Raw genomic sequence first — 17843 nt, 5'->3', positions numbered from 1 at the left:
AATACAATTTGAGAAACCAAACCAACTCACTTGTCACCACAAGGAGATACATGCGGGAAAATAAGGTACAGCAGATGCGTGCACAGGTGTGTAAGGACAGGTGACATAATATAGCATGAGACAACTCTTATTCGATTGTTAGTGGGCGGTAAAGTGATGAGGGTTATGCGAGAGTAAGATGAAATAGTAGGTTTGAGTTGGATGCTGTGAAGTGCGTGGTGCGAATCGGTGACATATGAGGGTGGCATAAGAGTTCTCATCCTCTTCAGAGTGGTCGTATATTCTGACCAAACAAACTTTCAGACTGCTTGGTGTAATTACCATGGCACAGTTCGTTACAACATAATCTACGGCAGGTAAAATCATCAATCTCGACATAAAACTGCAAACTTTTTTAGAGATCTAGTACAGACGTGTACTATCAAAAATCTATATTTTTTTTAATCTATCTAATTTTGATTAGGCTAGGACAGCTGAAATGATTCTTAACAAGTGATACCTGTTTAATTTATGCAAAGAACTTCATAATCAAAAAAAAAAAAACACCTACATCAGGATTTGTGATGGTCCTTTATTTTCAGTCAACAGTAAGTCTTTCTTACATTTGTTGCTTCAATTCTCAATTTCTTCATTATTCCTTTTCTTGCTTCTCTTCTTCCCCTTCTTTTTTCTTGATTTGTCAAAATTTACAGTGACTGTTCTTTCAGAGAGTGAATCTGTGTCCTCAGTGACTTCTGGTTTCCCTTCCACTTTCTTCGTAGACTGTGCCTCTGGCTCCGCTTGCACAGTATGATTTGCTTCTAATGTGACTATGGCTTCCCCGTTCACACAAGATTCTGCTCGTTTCCTCTTCTTGCTCTTCTTTATCAACACCTCATTCTGTCTATCATCATGGCTGCTGATTCCATTAACAATGGGAAGACATGACCTCGGAACCTGTTCCACCTGCACCTGCTTTCCTTCCTCCTCTGTTACACGCTCAAAGAGCGCCACAAAGAAGCCGTTAGTCGCGTCAGCCTGCGGCGATGCTCTCAAGCATGCTGGTCCCACATCATTCTCTGACGATCCGCGATGGTCCCATTCATTGCAGAGGGCAGGCACTAGTCTGAACCCCTCTCGCTGCCTCAGCACAGCGTTAACAACCTCCTCATTCTCCTCCCGATGCACAGAGCAGGTGGAGTACACCACTCTCTTCACCTGGGGAAAGGACAGGGCATGTCCAAGGATGTGGATCTGGAGTTGTTGCAGAGAGTGCAGTCGACCCGGGTCACCCCCAATACTCTCATCAACGAGGTAGTCTTTCCGATTGGCCATCCCAGATCCGCTGCATGAGGGATCCACAATGATACACTCGACGTGGCTGAAGTCTGGGCTGTTGGGGTCAGAGGTCAAGAAGTCCTGGTGGATGGTCTCGGCACATGTCACGCCAGCCCTATCCAGCAGTGATCGCATGACTCCAAGACGTTTCACATCGAGGTCAAAAGCAAAAATTTTCCTGTCAATATAAAAGATGCACAAAATAGATGACATCATATATTTCAATAACCAATATGACAGAAAGTAAAGCATGTTCCCATTGTTCATGAAGAGTTGTCAAATCGCTTTAGGTCCTTGACTGTTTTTTTTTCACTCACAATGAGGTACTGTACTATTCCTCCTTCATCCCATTCAGTTCCTACAGTAAGACAACTGTTTGTGTTACGTATGTCGTACAATAAGCTACTCTTAATGTATCCATGTTTGTCCCATTTACACAGGAAGACAAACATCTTTACAATTTACATTCCAGTTTGCTTGCCATTGCTTGTTTGGCCAGCATTGCCCATGCCCAACTTAGTATTGCAGCATGTGATAGTATGAGTTATGTCCATAAAGATGCAGAAGATGTAAAGCCCTTTTTACACTTGTGTTTCTTAACCCCGGACTTTCTCTGACCCAAGACTATCGTTAGTCCCGTACCAATTTTTTCAGCTTTTTACACCCGCCAATTAGTCCCGTACTATCTCTTGTCCGGGGCTAAGGAGAAAACTGACCTTTTTATACTCGTATTTCTTAGCCCCGGACTTTCCAAACCACATGAATATTCATGATTACGCTATGTACTGTACACGTACACGCACGCACTGGCAGCACTTGATTACCTAGTTTCTGATTGGTCAGTGAGGGTCTCCGTCGCTTAGCCCAGGATTATTTTTTCGTTCTGTTTACACTCACTTGCTAACCCTGCTATTTTGCAGGGCCAGATAGTACCGGACTATCGGTGGGGCTAGCCCACTTTGGCAAAAACGAGTGTAAACAGAAAGTGGGCTACAGATAGTCCCATAACAACAGTGGGGCTAAGTGGGGCACCGTTGGTACGGGACTAAGCAAAAATTTACAAGTGTAAAAAGCCCTTAAGAGGTGTAAGATTTTAACCATGGACCCTGGTGCATAGAATGAACAGAGATGAAATAGGAACATGATCCCCGAAACAAACAAAACAGAGTTTCGTTGTTGTTGTTTTTTTACGTGTGAACAGTGAACTAACACTCATAAGGCATTAACCAGCAAGAGACCAATGGAGTTTAAAAAATACAAAAACATGAGAGATGTTTTTGTTCTTCTTTTGCTCCTTTGAATTTTTTATTACAGAATGTATAGTATGTACAATTGTAGCTGCCTAGCAACTTCTAAAAGCCACAAGTGAAAAAAAAAATCACTTTTTGATGCCAATTCAAACACTCTTATTCATCAGACAGTTTCATTTATGAATATTGCAACTGTATAACAATATGGTATTGAATATTCCAAACAAGTCCACAGTGTCATATACCCAGTCACCTCTACAAAAGTCAGACTCGCAGAAGTCAAATTATCAAAATCAGAATAAATTCTCACACCAAATATATGAAGAAAAAATATATAGATATAAATTTTGCAAGTAAAATAGCCAAATGTCAGCAAGGATTATGCATCTGATTTGATAGCATGATATTCCTTTAACACGGAAGAGATGAGAAAATGTGAGATGTACAAACCCTTGATTCCTCAGCAGGCTTGCCATGTGGCTTGTCTTGTTACCAGGAGCTGCACATGCATCTATCACATGAGATCCAAGGTTGGCAGACAGCAAATGGGCAGGAAAACAACTGGCCTGAGGAGGTTAGAGTGACATTTTAAGCTTGGCAATGGCAATACGAGTAATAATGATGAAAACACACATATTCATACATAGTCCATGATTCACTTCATTTACTGCAGTTCAAAAACTGCAATTCCTTTCCATGTTCAACTTGAATTTCAGAAAGACAAAAAACAGTCAAAAAGATGGGCTGGTACAAGACTTACCAAACTCAGCTGTGAAATAAGAAAGTGTAGAAATTTGAAAGTTAAGTATTTTTGCAGGAAAGAGTGCTAATGATCATTTCCATTTACGTTTTATATATCATCACACAATCAAAAGAATCAAAATCGATCACATCAAAGCTATGGCATTGATATCACTTAACAATTATGACTTTAGGGGAAAGGGTTGTAGTTGATACACATTTGGCCAAAAATTTTAATTACATGATATTTCAGTGAACAAATCCACAGGAAAGTTGTGAACTGATGACAACATCATAGTAATGTAATCAGCATGTACTGTATACCTTGTATTATTTGGCCATCCTCACAGTTCTGCAATAACATACAAAAATGTAACATCATTAACTTTCTAAACTTACATCTGATTTTAAAAAGACTGATACCATTGTCCTTGTCTGACAATTAAAGCCAACATTCAACATTCTCTTGAAAGATGCTATGAATCCCATGAGTATTTGATACCTTCTTTGACTCTGAAACAACAGCAAAATATTGTGATATACACTATGCCTTCCCACTCTTGGGGTAGATAAAGGAAAAGAAGGTTTCAAGGGCTTATATTTCCCGAAAACACTAAAACATTCAACCCTTTTTTGTCTTTTTATCTAAAAGGCAACTGATTTTGTATGTGAAAGGTACTTCTGCTGATGACAGGGTTAAGGTTAGTCTATAGTTAATGAATGTGGTCCAATTATTTGCATTCATACCTTGTCCATGAGTATAATGTCTCCAGTGAGATAGAGGGGGTGGTTATGGAAGTCAGTTCCGGCAGCAAACACCAGGACATCGTCAAGGTGCAAGTCAGCGGCAAAGTCATATTTTCCTAGAGTCCTGGCTACATTTACACTCAGACAACTGTGATTTTGAGAAGATGTAGACAAGGAAAAATAGCAAATCATACAAATAATTTAATGTAAGGTCGTGAGAACCATCATAGCTTTTTTACTTTGAGGCTCTGCTACATATTTTGAAAAGGCTGTATTTTAATTCATTTTAGCTTTCCAGAGATTATTTGGCAAGAACATCGAAAAAAAAACATTGTTATCCGGTATCTCTCAATCGTCCTGATCATAACGTGCCAGTTAGAAGTCTAATTGGCATAATTAAAACAAAATATAATTTCAGCAAAATGAATAAATGCAATCCCTAATATGTTCCAAAATGTGCAAACTATAGGCATGCCAGATTTTATGTATGCTGATGAAACTTTTGTTCTATCATTACCTCCGCCAAGGGAGGAGGTTATGTTTTCGTTACCGTCAGTTTGTTCGTTCGTTCGTTCGTTCGTTCGTTCGTTCGTTTGTCTGTGTGCAAAATAACTCAAAAAGTAGGTAACGGATAGGGATGAAACTTGCAGGAAAGGTTGAGAATGACACAAGTAACAAACGATTAACTTTTGGTAGTGATCCGATAATTTTTCTGGAATTTATGAAGGATTTTTTATATTTTGGCAGGAGGGTCAATGAACTTGGGAGTTCAGACTGCGCGTATTTGAGGTTTGCATGGCGCACTAAAGTGCATGCTCTAGTTTCTGCTAGGGTGAGGCGTGCTGTGCAGCTGAGGGTTTATGACGTAACAAAGGCTTCTATATTGGGAAATCGGGAGACTTGCAGCACACTATTATAAACACTTTCAGCATGCTATAGTATAAGTACGTATGGGTGGAAATCACCGATATCTCTACGGAAGAACAAGATCAGTGATGGAAATGAGCTGCATGCTTGGTGGAGGTGTGCTCAGAGTGCTTCTCTAGTTTTTTCTCTTTTTTTCGTTGAAATTTTAAAAAGAAAACAAAAGAAAAATGAAACAAAATGGCACTATTGATTGTTGGGATTCTACTCATAAGCACAATATGGCCTCTTGGAAGCCTTTGTCACAAAATAATAAGATTTAAGTGCAGTCGTTAAAGATGATATAAAGCTTATAACCTTTTTTTGTTTGTTTTGTTTTTCTATTGCTTCGTTTTCTGATCTACATTGTTGAGAATGTAAGATCTTCATCATTTCTCTCCATTATCTCCACGATTTTCAAACCTTCTCCTTTCTGGTTCATCTTTCTCTTCCAATCGACTTCTGAACCCCTTACCTGATTCTCACCCTCATTCCTGACAAGTGTACCAGGCTGTAAGACATAATGGAATGCCCATAAATTTCAGAACATAGAAGCAGTCTGTTGCCTGAAAATATGGTACCCTAGAAGTCACCTCCTACCTGATGTGTTGTGCACTGCTGCCACTTCTCTCTACAGTTACCTCCTCCGGTGTCATCACACAGGTGTATCCCGCCCTGATGAAATGATCCACCACCTCATCCACGCTGGTTTTGAGCAGGTTGACCCGTACATACCTAGGTATCAGGACTGGTGGAAAATTGGTGATGATTAGTCTCTACATGCGTCAAAACCAGGGATATTCAAGGAGCTACTAGGGATATTCAAGGAGCAATCAGGGAAATAACTTGCATGCTACATGCATCTTACTGGGCAAAAATGATTCTCAAATCAGGGTGCTTTTAAAGTCCTTTGTCAGGACATGAAGACAGAATATTTACACAGCTCTGAATCAGATGTTAAAATGGAGCAATGAATAAGAATATCACTTGTTACTGACACATCTACAAGTATTTAAAAAAAAAAAGTTTTAGTATGGTTTTCCAGCACTTTGTCCCTACACCCTTTCTTCGTCTATTGAGTCAGTGGCTATTACGCAAGGGTAAAACACACAAGCAAGACATGAGCAGCCAGTCTGTCAAATTGTGCAACTTGAACATAATTTGAAATTGCAAGAAGGCTCTTCCCACCAGCAAAACATCTCACTTTCATCCTTCATGTCACTTGGTAGGAGATCTCTAGAGTTCTGGACGCCTTTCTCTTCCTTCAACCGCTGGAGCTCCCCCTTCAGTTCCGTCTTTTGCTTCACCACGGCCTTACGGTATTTCCCCGAGCACACTCCAGTGAGCTTCTTACCAAAGAGAAAGTCGTAGAGGAGGACCTACATGGAAGACAAGTAATTAATTAGATTGTAGTCAGCAAGGGGGTAGGCTTCATCACTTGGCATGCTGCCCAAGATGCTTTATAGACTTGGTACCCATATACACTGAAATCATTCTAAACAATCCTGGTACAATGGAAACAAGGTCAATATTCCACATTTGGGCTAACTTCATAGGTAACAGAAAGTTGGGGATTACTTAATATCATTTACTTTCCTTCTAGTAATACATAGAAGGGCAAGTCCAAGATAAGGTCCCCTCAGAAGGCAAAATTTCATCTTTGCTCAATATTGGCATGTTTGGTATCATTTTGAAGCTTATGAGTTGAAGTTTTGATTTCCATGGAGGAAAAAATTATATAACATAAATTTATGCAAATTTTAAGGGCTTCATTTGCATAAATGTGAAACACAGCGTTACGTATGGGACATTTATAAAAATTCATATTGATTCCAAGGAGAGCAAATGATATTTGATTAATATGTGGACATAAGAAGTTCATCAAATAGTTTAACTTGGTATGAAAATTTAGGGATTATGCAAATGATTATGCAAATTAGCTCGTGTCCTATCATGAGATGTCCCATACGTAACAAATTGAGGTCAATTTTTAAAGTTTTTTCTGAAATTGCTAAGGTTATATTAATGCCCTTTTGGAAAGTTCTAATTTATTGTTTAGAGAAATTAAATACCATAGAAAAAAGAAAAAACAGTAAAAGGAATATTTTTTATTAGGCATTGAAATAATGTTACGTATGGGACAAATGCGTTATGTATGGGACATCCTCATACATAATGCATGTGAATGCATGTAGCTAGCTGGGAAGGTCTCTCAGTACACAAATGGTCAATCATCCTGAAGAAAGCGTCCCAACATTTTAGCTACTTTTTGAGTTATAGACACTTTAAACAATACATGTACTTGACTGAACAATTTTCAGAAAGGGGGAGGGGAAAGTGGCAAAATACACAATGAAAAATCAGCATTAAAGGGATGGTATAGTTTTTTGCAGAAAAATTGGGATTCAGTTTTCAACATCTAATGAGATGATTGGAAACCAATTATATGAATTACTAACAAGCATACAATCCTAAGACTAGAGGAATTCAAAGTTTAGTGATGGAGATCCAATTTGAAATGGTTGTGATATAAATATTTAAAAAAAAATAAAGTAAAATGATTTTTTTTTTATTGCAAGTGATACACAAATTGTCCTTATTCAGGTTTCAATAATAGCCACGACAAAATTCGTGGGTACACATACTGAGGTGTGACTCGAATCAATGACCTGACTGCTAGACAGACATCTATCTACTCGATCACTGGGGTTCCACGCAGCAGGTATTGCTTATTTATAAAAATTAATATTTCTTGTGTCAAATTGTTTTTTATTGAAACGAAATGGCAAACTGCCCTTCATCAATGATAGTAAACACTTTAAACTATTCAATTTTTCAGTAGTAACTATCCTGATAAAAATAGGGCATACATACTCAGGTTGGTCATAAAAATATAGAACATGATTAAATATGATTATGATGGTAAATATTTGGGGAATATTGTTCCCTTGTCAGTCTGGATCAGTATTTGAGTAGTTTCAACTGATTCAATTTCAATAATTATGCAAAAATTTGTTTGTGGGTATTTTCCAAAATTACTCTGCAAAATACCCATGAACATGTCTCTCCACACACTAAACGAATGGGGGACAAAGGGCATGCATACTCAGGTTGGTCATAAAAATATAAAAATATGATTGAATATGATTAGGATGGTGAATATTTGGGGAATATTGCTTCCTTGACAATCTGGATCAGTATTTGAGTAGTTTCAACTGATTTTACTTCAATAATTATGCAAAATACCCCAAAACATGGTTCTTCACACACTAAATGAATGTAGTCTGGGTGCCAAAGGCTGAACCTTGTTTTACCGTCCACCCAATGTTTTTTGAAAGTTTCACCCTATTTTGGGGGTGCTGAATCCGAATCTGCATGATGCAGCTCTTACATCCTTGAGGGTTTTGAGATATTCAAGATGGCCGCCAAAATGGCCGCCCAAACCGGAAATTCCCACATATTTCCTTCTAAATGGTGAGAAATTGAAAACAATTCATGGTTTTACCCTATTTCGAGGGTGCTGAATCCAAATCTGGATGATGCAACTACTGCATTCTTAAGGATTTTGAGATATTCAAGATGGCCGCCAAAAGGGCCGCCAAAATTGGAAATTCCTATGTATTTCCTTCTAAATGGTGAGAAATTGAAAACAATTGATGGTTCTAAGCTATTTCGAGGGTGCTGAATCCAAATCTGGCTGATGCGACTCTTGCATCCTTGAGGATATTGAGATATTCAAGATGGCCGCCAAAATGGCAGCCAAATTACCCGGAAATTCCTATGTATTTCCTTCTAAATGGTGAGAAGTTCAGAACAATTTATGGTTCTAAGCTATTTCGAGGATGCTGAATCCGAATCTGGCTGATGCGACTCTTGTATCATTGAGGATTTTGAGATATTCAACATGGCCGCCAAATTGGCCGCCAAAATGGCCGCCCAAACCGGAAATTCCTATGTATTTCCTTCTTAGTGGTGAGCAATTGAAAACAATTGATAGTTCGAAGCTATTTCGACGGTGCTGAATCCAAATCAGGATGATGCAACTCTTGCATCGTTAAGAGTTCTGAGATATTCAAGATGGCCGCCAAAATGGCCGCCAAAATGGCCGCCAAAACCGGAAATTCACCTGTATTTCCTTCTAAATGGTGAGAAATTGAAAAACTATTGATGGTTTTACCCTAGTTCGAGAGTGCTGAATCATAATCTTCATAAAACTCTTGTATCCTTAAGGGTTTTGAGATAATAAAGATGGCCAACAAAATGACCGCCAAAAATGGAAACTCACATGTAGAGTAGAGACCCCCTTTTTCCTTGTAAATGGTGTAAAATTGAAAACAAACTGATGGTTTTACCCTATTTTGAGTTTGCTGAATTTGAAGCTGCAGGATCCAGCTCTTGCATCCTTAATGGTTTTGAGATGATAAAGATGGCCGCCAAAATGGCCCCCAAATGGCCGTCAAAAACGGAAATTCCCATGTACGCCCCCTAATTCGGTCTAAATGGTGTAAAATTGAAAACAATTGGTGGTTTTACCCTATTTTGAGGGTGCTGAATCCGAACCTGGTTGATGCAACTCTTGTGTTTTGGGGTTTTTTGAGAATTCCAAGATGACCGCCAAAATAACTGTCAATAATATGGAAATTTTTGAGACCCTATTCAGCACCCTCGACATTTTGTTGTTGCCACTTTTGCGTTCCTTAGGGTTTTGAGATGTCCAAGATGACCGCCAAAATAATTGGCAGAAATTGAAATTCCAATGTTAATATTTTTTACTTAATGGTGAAAATTTGAAAATAAATTGATGATCCCTCCCCATTTCGAGGGTGCTGAATGTTTTGAGATATTTGCAAATGTCCTGTATAAACGGAAATTCCTTGATATTTTCTTATAAATTGTGGAATATTGTGCTATCACGTGAAACGAATGATTAAAAGCAATAATCCGTATTCTTGAATTCAACTCGGTTGAGCAAATTTGTCAAATCAGCCAATAATTAATGGCATCCAAAAATGGCTGTCACAATGGTATTGTAATATACTGAGATATTCCGATATGTCTCAAACGGAACTTTAACACGTAATGGAAAGAAAAATGATATTGACATCATACTGAAACGTACAAACACAAAGATAGGACTGAAAATTTCTTTATGCACAATTGTTATAAAGTAATGCCTGTGGTAGCCAATAAGGGCTCCACAGACTGATGTGAAGTTAATCCTTTTTGGTTATAAGAGTAATATTAAATTATGGCCTGCTGGTATTTGGTGTTCAAATTTGTCTTGTATTCGTATGAGTCTCGCCGCGTACTCTTATGAAACTTGTGGCATATTCTGATTACGTCACTAGAAATGGTTGCATCCATGACCACTATAGTAGATATCAATATAAAGGTAATTTCAAAAGCACTCTGCGTGATTATGATATTCGTAAGTACTGGACTATCAACTATTACCTTACATGTTGTTGTTTGTTTGTTTGTTTGTTTTACTGCGCGTTACCTGTGATTTTTCCATCCCCTCGTGTGTATATATGATATCGTCGCTTGGGCGACAAGACCCTGTATCTAAAATTTTTAGTGAAAATGACATTTTTGAATAAACAGATAATCAGTTAATGATGTCCTGTCCAAACCTTTGCTGTCTTACCCCCAAAATGAAGCTACCATGGTATGTCAAAGGAAAGGTTCTCTCATTTGTTATAGTGCTTTGGCTACCATGTTTGTTTACCTTTTGTTTTTGTTTTTGTTTTCCTCTCCTGAACATGTGACATTTTGTAGATACGAGGTTTGTCGCCCCATATATATATAATATTGCATCATATTGAAGAAAAATTTGAAGCAGAACTATAAAAATGTCCAACTCTTGTCTTCGACAATGTCATCAAGACCACCAGTGAGTGTTCATGGATGAAACGATTAAAACTGTTCATGGATTAAAACAGGTAATATTGGGAATCTCAGTAAACTTCTCTACATCACTATCACAATATGATCGAGATGGGTATGTCTTGTCCACTGATTGTTAGTGTTCAAAACATATCCATGATATGTAGATGAAACAGTATAATCTTTCAAATATTCAACCTCATCTGTAGTCTTGCAGGATTCATTCCTGGCACAGCTGTATCTTACAAACTCCAAGATATCCGGTAAAATTGGTTTCACTGTACAGCAAGTTCAAACTGGGATGTACAATATGCATTCGTTTATCAGCAGAGTATGGTTGGGTTTAGATTTTGCCATTGATGAAAACCTGAAATAGGGTAAAACCATCAATTATCAATTTCTCACCATTCTGGCGAGCATTTTGGCGGCTATCTTGAATATCTCCAAACTCTCAATGATGCAAGGGTGGTTTCGTCCAGATTCGCATTCAGCACAGTGATCAAAATAGGGTAGAATCATCAATAAAATTGTTCTCAATTGCGAAACATTAAAATTGAAATACGTGGAAATTTCCGGTTTGGGCGGCCATTTTGGAATCGGAATAGGATAGGACCATATTGTTCTCAATTTTGAACCATTGAGAATGAAATACGTGAGAATTTCCGGTTTTGGCGGCCATTTTGGCGGCCATCTTGAATATCTCAAAATCCTCAAGGATGCAGGAGTTGTATCATCAAGATTCGGATTCAGCACCCTCCAAACAGGGTAAAACCATCAATTGTTTTCAATTTCTCAACATTTAGAAGGAAATACATTGGAATTTCTGGTTTTAATTGGCGGTTATTTCGGCGGCCACTTTGGCGGCCATCTTGAATATCTCAAAACCCTCAAGGATGCAAGAGTTGCATCATCCAGATTCGGATTCAGCACCATCGAAATAGGGTGAAACCATCACTTGTTTTCAATTTCTCACCATTTAAAAGGAAATACATGGGAATTTCCGGTTTGGGTGGCCATTTTGGCGGCCATCTTGAATATCTCAAAATCCTCAAGGACGCAAGAGTTGCATCATCCAGACTCGGATTCAGCACCCTCGAAATAGGGTAAAACCATCAAGGTGGTTGGTGTTTCCAATTTCTCACCATTGAGAATGAAATACGTGAGAATTTCCGGTTTTGGCGGCCATTTTGGCGGCCATCTTGAATATCTCAATATCCTCGAGGATGCAGGAGTTGCATCATCCAGATTCGAATTCAGCACCCTCCAAACAGGGTAAAACCATCAATTGTTTTCAATTTCTCACCATATAGAAGGAAATACATCGAAATTTCTTGTTTTAATTGGCTGTTATTTCGGCGGCCACTTTGGCGGCCATCTTGAATATCTCAAAACCCTCAAGGATGCAAGAGTTGCATCATCCAGTTCGGATTCAGCACCATCGAAATAGGGTGAAACCATCAATTGTTTTCAATTTCTCACCATTTAAAAGGAAATACATGGGAATTTCCGGTTTTGGTGGCCATTTTGGCGGCCATCTTGAATATCTCAAAATCCTCAAGGATGCAAGAGTTGCATCATCCAGATTCGGATTCAGCACCCTCGATATAGGGTAAAACCGTCAAGTGTTTTCAATTTCTCACCATTGCGAATGAAATACGTGAGAATTTCCGGTTTTGGCGGCCATTTTGGCGGCCATCTTGAATATCTCAAAACCCTCAAGGATGCAAGAGTTGCATCATCCAGATTCGGATTCAGCACCCTCGAAATAGGGTCAAACCATCAAACAACATTGGGTGGACGGTAAAACAAGGTTAGGCCCAAAAAGTGGCTTTGGCACCCAGACTAATGGGGGACAAACTGTCCCATACGTAACTGTCCCATACGTAACACGTCATGTCTGTCTTTAATTAGAACCTGTAATTAGAGCTTTTTGCCTAATGACACGAAACTTACCTGTGATAATCTTGAGTGTTGTGACTTTCATCACAGTGAGTTACAAGTTGTAGAATGAAATACTTTCAGAGAGTTTTGAGGTTGAAAAAAATGTTCAAAAAAACAAAATTTTTCTGGTCCCATACGTAACGGCACATATTTTCTCTTCTAGAATATAATTGTGAAGGTCATTTTTCTCCATTTTTTGCATGATTATACTTCTCCTAGATATCAATCACCATGATAAAGTTTAATATGATCAAAAGCCATTAACACTATTTTTCAGGTCATAAAAGTCTCTGAATGTCCCATACGTAACATGCGTGTTATCTTGGACTTGCCCAGAAGCTCTTGGTATTAATCACTGTAAATTCACATTTGCGCCTCTGAAGTCCAGTTGCTTCACTGCAAAATTACACTATCTGTCTCGACAACATGCACTGCCTTTGCTAACACATAATGAATTTTCCTAGTTACATGTAAAGACAAAAAATATGAAAACGGAAAGTTTTTTTTTTTCAGATACACATCACAACCGGTAATACCGCACATAAAAGCTGCACTGCTTAGAGTTTTGTGAATTTCTCTTTTCTTACCAGTGCAAGTTCCCGACTCATCCATGGAACCTTCTGGAGAAAGGCAGTGTTTTCCAAGATTTTGTCTATGACACTGCCATACCTCAGAGATTCACATACAAGGGCATACAGCTGGCGTATATTCTGCAGGAGGGACGGAGAGTCATACACAAGAAAGGAAATGACAAATGAATAGACTAGTTTATTATTCCAAAGTGCTGCATGTGTAGCTTTAGAACAAAAAAAGACAAAAGTGGTCATTCATGACAAGAGACTTGTTTGAGACTTTCCTAATGTAGCATCCACTCATGACGTAGACTGATGTGATGTAAAATACATACACATGGCTCACAGAAGAAATTGCTTCATACTATGATATAAATACACCAAGTCTTCACCAAAAAGCTGATTACACTCTACAGTGAGTAAATTATCACATTGACAGAGACTCCAACCCCAAGCACCTTCTGATCGGGATATTCTCCCGCCTGAAACCCCTAGCAAACGGGAGACTCCACGAAGTTCCTTGCGGTCCAAGGTTCTATGCTCTCTAGTGCTATCTAAGGCTTATATTTCAACATACAATGAAATTAAGTAAGAAATCATTTCAAGCGGGAGAAATTAAATCTCAAGCGGGAGAACGGGAGATTCTGCAAAAATGGGCTTTCGGCGGGAGATCTCCCGTTGAAAGCAGGAGAGTTGGAGTCTCTGCATTGACAATTTACGCAAAAACTTTGGGGAACATTTTTGAAAAGTAGGCCTATAGTACAGATGGTGAGTGCATTAAACAAGACATCTGCAGCCCTACAAATGCAAGCTACATTACCCCCCCCCCCCCCTCCCCCCCCCCAAAAAAAAAATATATATATATAATATATACTGTATATAATATATAACACATTCATGTATACATTGTATATATTTTTGGGTTTTTTTAAGGTATGCGGAAAAAAAAAATTAAGGCTGATAATGACACCTTATCTTGTGAAAACACAGGAATTAAACCTGCAGACAACATATATTGTAACTGTACAAGTGCACTAACTGGAAAGGACAAATGGGACTAAAATCATACACAAGTTATTGTTACGTACACACGTGCACACGTGTACCGGTACATTTAAATGGACTGTTCTACATTCTCACTTTTTCACTCTAATTTGGGAAGGATACTATCTATACCCAACTGCTGAGAGGCAACATGACCATGAATGTTGTACGGAATTCTGTGATCATGACATCAGATGTGGTGTAGAGATAGCTCAATTATGATCTATATTTAGGCCTACAAAGCAAAGTACAATGTATCTGTTCTTATTAATACACCAATATATTTTTTTACTGTTTAGATCTATTAAATGGTAATTAATTTAGTTGTGTTTTTGGGTGAACACTGGATCGGCGGCAGTGAAAAACCTTGTTCATTGCAATCATCATTATTTTTTGTCAATTATCTTAGAAATTACTTACTGTTTTAAATTTACTGAGAATATGAGATGATGAGGAGCATGCGCATACTACTGGTTGTCTAGCTAGGCATTTGTTTCACTCTGCAGTGCCAGAAGACAATTATTACACAAATGTCACTAGTAGATAGCCAGTATTAACCATGGGACAGTATAACCCGACCAGACGCCGTGCGAAGCACGCCTGTCGTGTTGTGTAAATTTACACGCACAGGCCCTGCCCTGGCTAGCCTACGTCTATCTACTCACTGAAAATAACGATTTCCTGAACAAACAAGATATTCAACGTGTGGGACTATCATGAAAAGGACATCTCGCAAGCCTTACCTTTGAGTTGCTATCATATACTATCGATTTGAGGGATTTCTCCTTGGATTTGGCCTTCTGAATCACTGCAGCTGCCTCGTCATACAGATCGGTTTTTGATGTGTTTTGTGCCATTTCACAGAAAACTCTCTCCGAAAAATGTTGTAGGCCGTAAAATACAGCGTGAGAGTGTACGCAGACCAATTCAGGTGTAAATACAGTGTACAGCATAGCAGTGTATGCACACACACGTGTACCGCGTGTGTGCGACCAAACCACAAGAGTTCTGTGGACCAAAACACGTGTTACAGATATCATTGCGCAACATCATTAAAAATAATAGAAAAAGAAGTCAATCAGAGTCACTGTAAAATATGGATTTGAAGAGAAGTAGTCTCAGTAATGAATACTTTGGCTATTCATTTGAATAAATGGATTAATTTTTTTTCCATAGTAATTGTGTGGTGAGGTGGCAGAAGATTAGTGATTCAATGTGTGTTGGAGGATTATTCTTTTCTCTCCATTCATCCCTTCCTCGCTCGGGACCTCCCTCCCTCTCTCTTTCTATACTCAATGTCTCTTTTCTTTTTGGCGTTATCCATTCTCATTCCCACTCGTGAGCATGATTGTGTTTGTAGGTAGATGATTTCAATAAGACCACTGACATAATTATAAAACCATATTCGTTCACCTGCCCGGATTGTAATTATTGTACAATTTCTTTTACGGCAGGGAGGGGAGGGGATATATATTTCATATATAATTTTATAGGGATATTACATGGAAATGAGGGTCAGGAAGGAACGAGTGTGTGTGAAATAAAAATCATTTTCATTTCAGAGTGTAGAGAAGGAAAAGTGAGGGGGAAATCTCAGTTCGTTCAGAATTTTGATATACCTTTACCGGAGAGATGTACGAGATACTCTTCGTTTGGTTTTCGACATGTTCGAGAGCAGTGTTGTGAAAACTGTCCAAGTTGCTTCTCAGCGCAATCCCATGTTTGTTTGTTTTTTGTCTTTCACACATGTACTTGATGTTATTCGGGTTTTTTGGGGGGGGGCGAAATATGAGAACTTTCTATTTGTAAGCTAATAAAATCGATTTTAAAAAATCTGCCAATCCACCCAGATATGTTGTCCCAAATCTACCTGATTTGAAACCGAAATTGAAATTGTCTGACATCCACGCCCACGCTTGTTATATAGTATACTCATGCAAGCACTGGAATACCTGGATACCGACAGGACCTTCAGCCTACACTCCATTGATGATGATCATGATGATAATGCCATGATGATGATGATGATGATGATGATGACGACGACGATGATGATGATTGTGATGACGACGACGATGGAAACAGAGCTGAACACAATAGGCGTAACTGAAGCTTTGAGATGGCTGTTGCGCTGAATTCGGATTTCTCTCATGATTTTAAACGGAACCCTGACTTCCTTACAATAAAACTTATAATTGAACCCTATAAACAAAAGAGAATCACATCCAAGTTGTGAGATGTAACTTCTTTTTAATGAACTTTGCCTTCAATGCAGTACAACGGAGTTAATTGTAGCTCATGTGCACATTGGTTCAAATGACAAGTTTCTTCTTTCTCAGTTGATTAGGCACCATGTAGTTTTCAAGTGACGGAATTGCCCAACGTAACAATTTGTCGAATTCATCAGTCATGTTAAAAAAAAAAAGGATGAACTTGCGAAGACCAGGTGACCAGAATGATCAATCAAATACCACTTTGGAAATTATCCATTTTCACTTTTTTTCTTTCTTTCTTTTTTTTTTTTTTTTTGCATTGAATGTATATAGGGACAATATTAAAAGAATCTTTTGCTGTCAGGACTGGTGGATGTGCTGGCAAGCACCAGTATAAGGCAGGGCTGCCAACTCTCACTCATTGAGACTGAGACTCACTAATTTTGGTCCTTTCTCACTCTAAAACTTTATTTCATTTGCATGCATTTCTATTGATCTCACTCATTTTGACCCCTAAATCATAGCATTGGCCTGTGGGAGTCTCACTCTCAACTAGTTTCCAATGTTGGCAGCCCTGATAAGGATCACTTCATATAACAAATGCTTATCTCAGTGAATTTAAAAACCAACATGCTCTGCTGGTACAGATGACCTCTTTCTGCTCATGCTCTATAAGTGGAACCGCAAACTGGCTTAATACGTTATATTACAGGCTGTGGCAATGATAATTTTGTAGCCGATAGACTAACCAAGAGGGCGCTAAACCATAAGGTGGTAAAAATCATATTAACCGAAAAGAAGTTCGTCGATCAAGTTTTTTTTAATAAATCATTATTTTTACTTTTCACAATGCCTACGAAATCGCGGTATGGATTTCTCATCCTCGTTAACGAGGTTTGGGTTTTATGTAATCCAATAATCTAATGATTTTTTCATGCACAAATACAAAGTCAATTGAACAAATTACCTGAGCACAATATTACTTGAATCTGAAGGTATACAGTATTCTGTTTAAACAGGTAGTGATCAATTTAAGAATACATTATTCCAAGATAATGCAAAATGAAAAAGAGCAGGTAATATTTATGCAGATATGATTCAAACATGTACCTGCCCTTAAAGACAAATTAAAGTAACTCTAAACATAACAGAAATACAGGAGACCACCAGGCAAACGCTTCAAGAGGATAATGGCCTCATAAACAGTTGTGTAAACAGTATGATATATC

At 38.4% G+C, this 17843-nt stretch overlaps 1 protein-coding gene across 1 annotated transcript; it reads right to left on the bottom strand.

The window, feature by feature from the left end:
* Positions 1-612: 612 nt before the first annotated feature.
* LOC139744952 (28S rRNA (cytosine-C(5))-methyltransferase-like) lies at positions 613-15258 on the bottom strand. Its single transcript, XM_071655362.1, has 7 exons — positions 15145-15258; positions 13373-13495; positions 6163-6337; positions 5559-5706; positions 4056-4203; positions 3018-3133; positions 613-1495 (listed from the first exon to the last, which is right to left on the bottom strand). Exons 1-7 carry the CDS (start codon positions 15256-15258, stop codon positions 613-615), a joined length of 1707 nt encoding a protein of 568 aa, XP_071511463.1.
* Positions 15259-17843: the final 2585 nt, after the last annotated feature.

The sequence above is a fragment of the Diadema antillarum genome, unplaced genomic scaffold (assembly GCF_040938485.1).
Source record: "Diadema antillarum isolate AM-2024a unplaced genomic scaffold, OU_Dant_1.0 seq00001222_RagTag, whole genome shotgun sequence".
NCBI lineage: Eukaryota > Metazoa > Echinodermata > Echinoidea > Diadematoida > Diadematidae > Diadema > Diadema antillarum.
Note: the sequence above shows the minus strand (reverse complement) of the source record. Positions and strands in the feature narration are given on the sequence as shown.

What these genes read in the sequence shown, in the direction of transcription:
- LOC139744952 (XM_071655362.1), bottom strand. Translation starts at nt 15,258, where the DNA reads ATGGCACAAAACACATCAAAAACCGATCTGTATGACGAGGCAGCTGCA. An exon ending in TATATGATAGCAACTCAAAG is followed by an intron (nt 13,496 to 15,144) that starts GTAAGGCTTGCG and finishes TCCCTCCTGCAG; the next exon opens with AATATACGCCAGCTGTATGC. An exon ending in AAGTGACATGAAGGATGAAA is followed by an intron (nt 5,707 to 6,162) that starts GTGAGATGTTTT and finishes ATTTTCCACCAG; the next exon opens with TCCTGATACCTAGGTATGTA.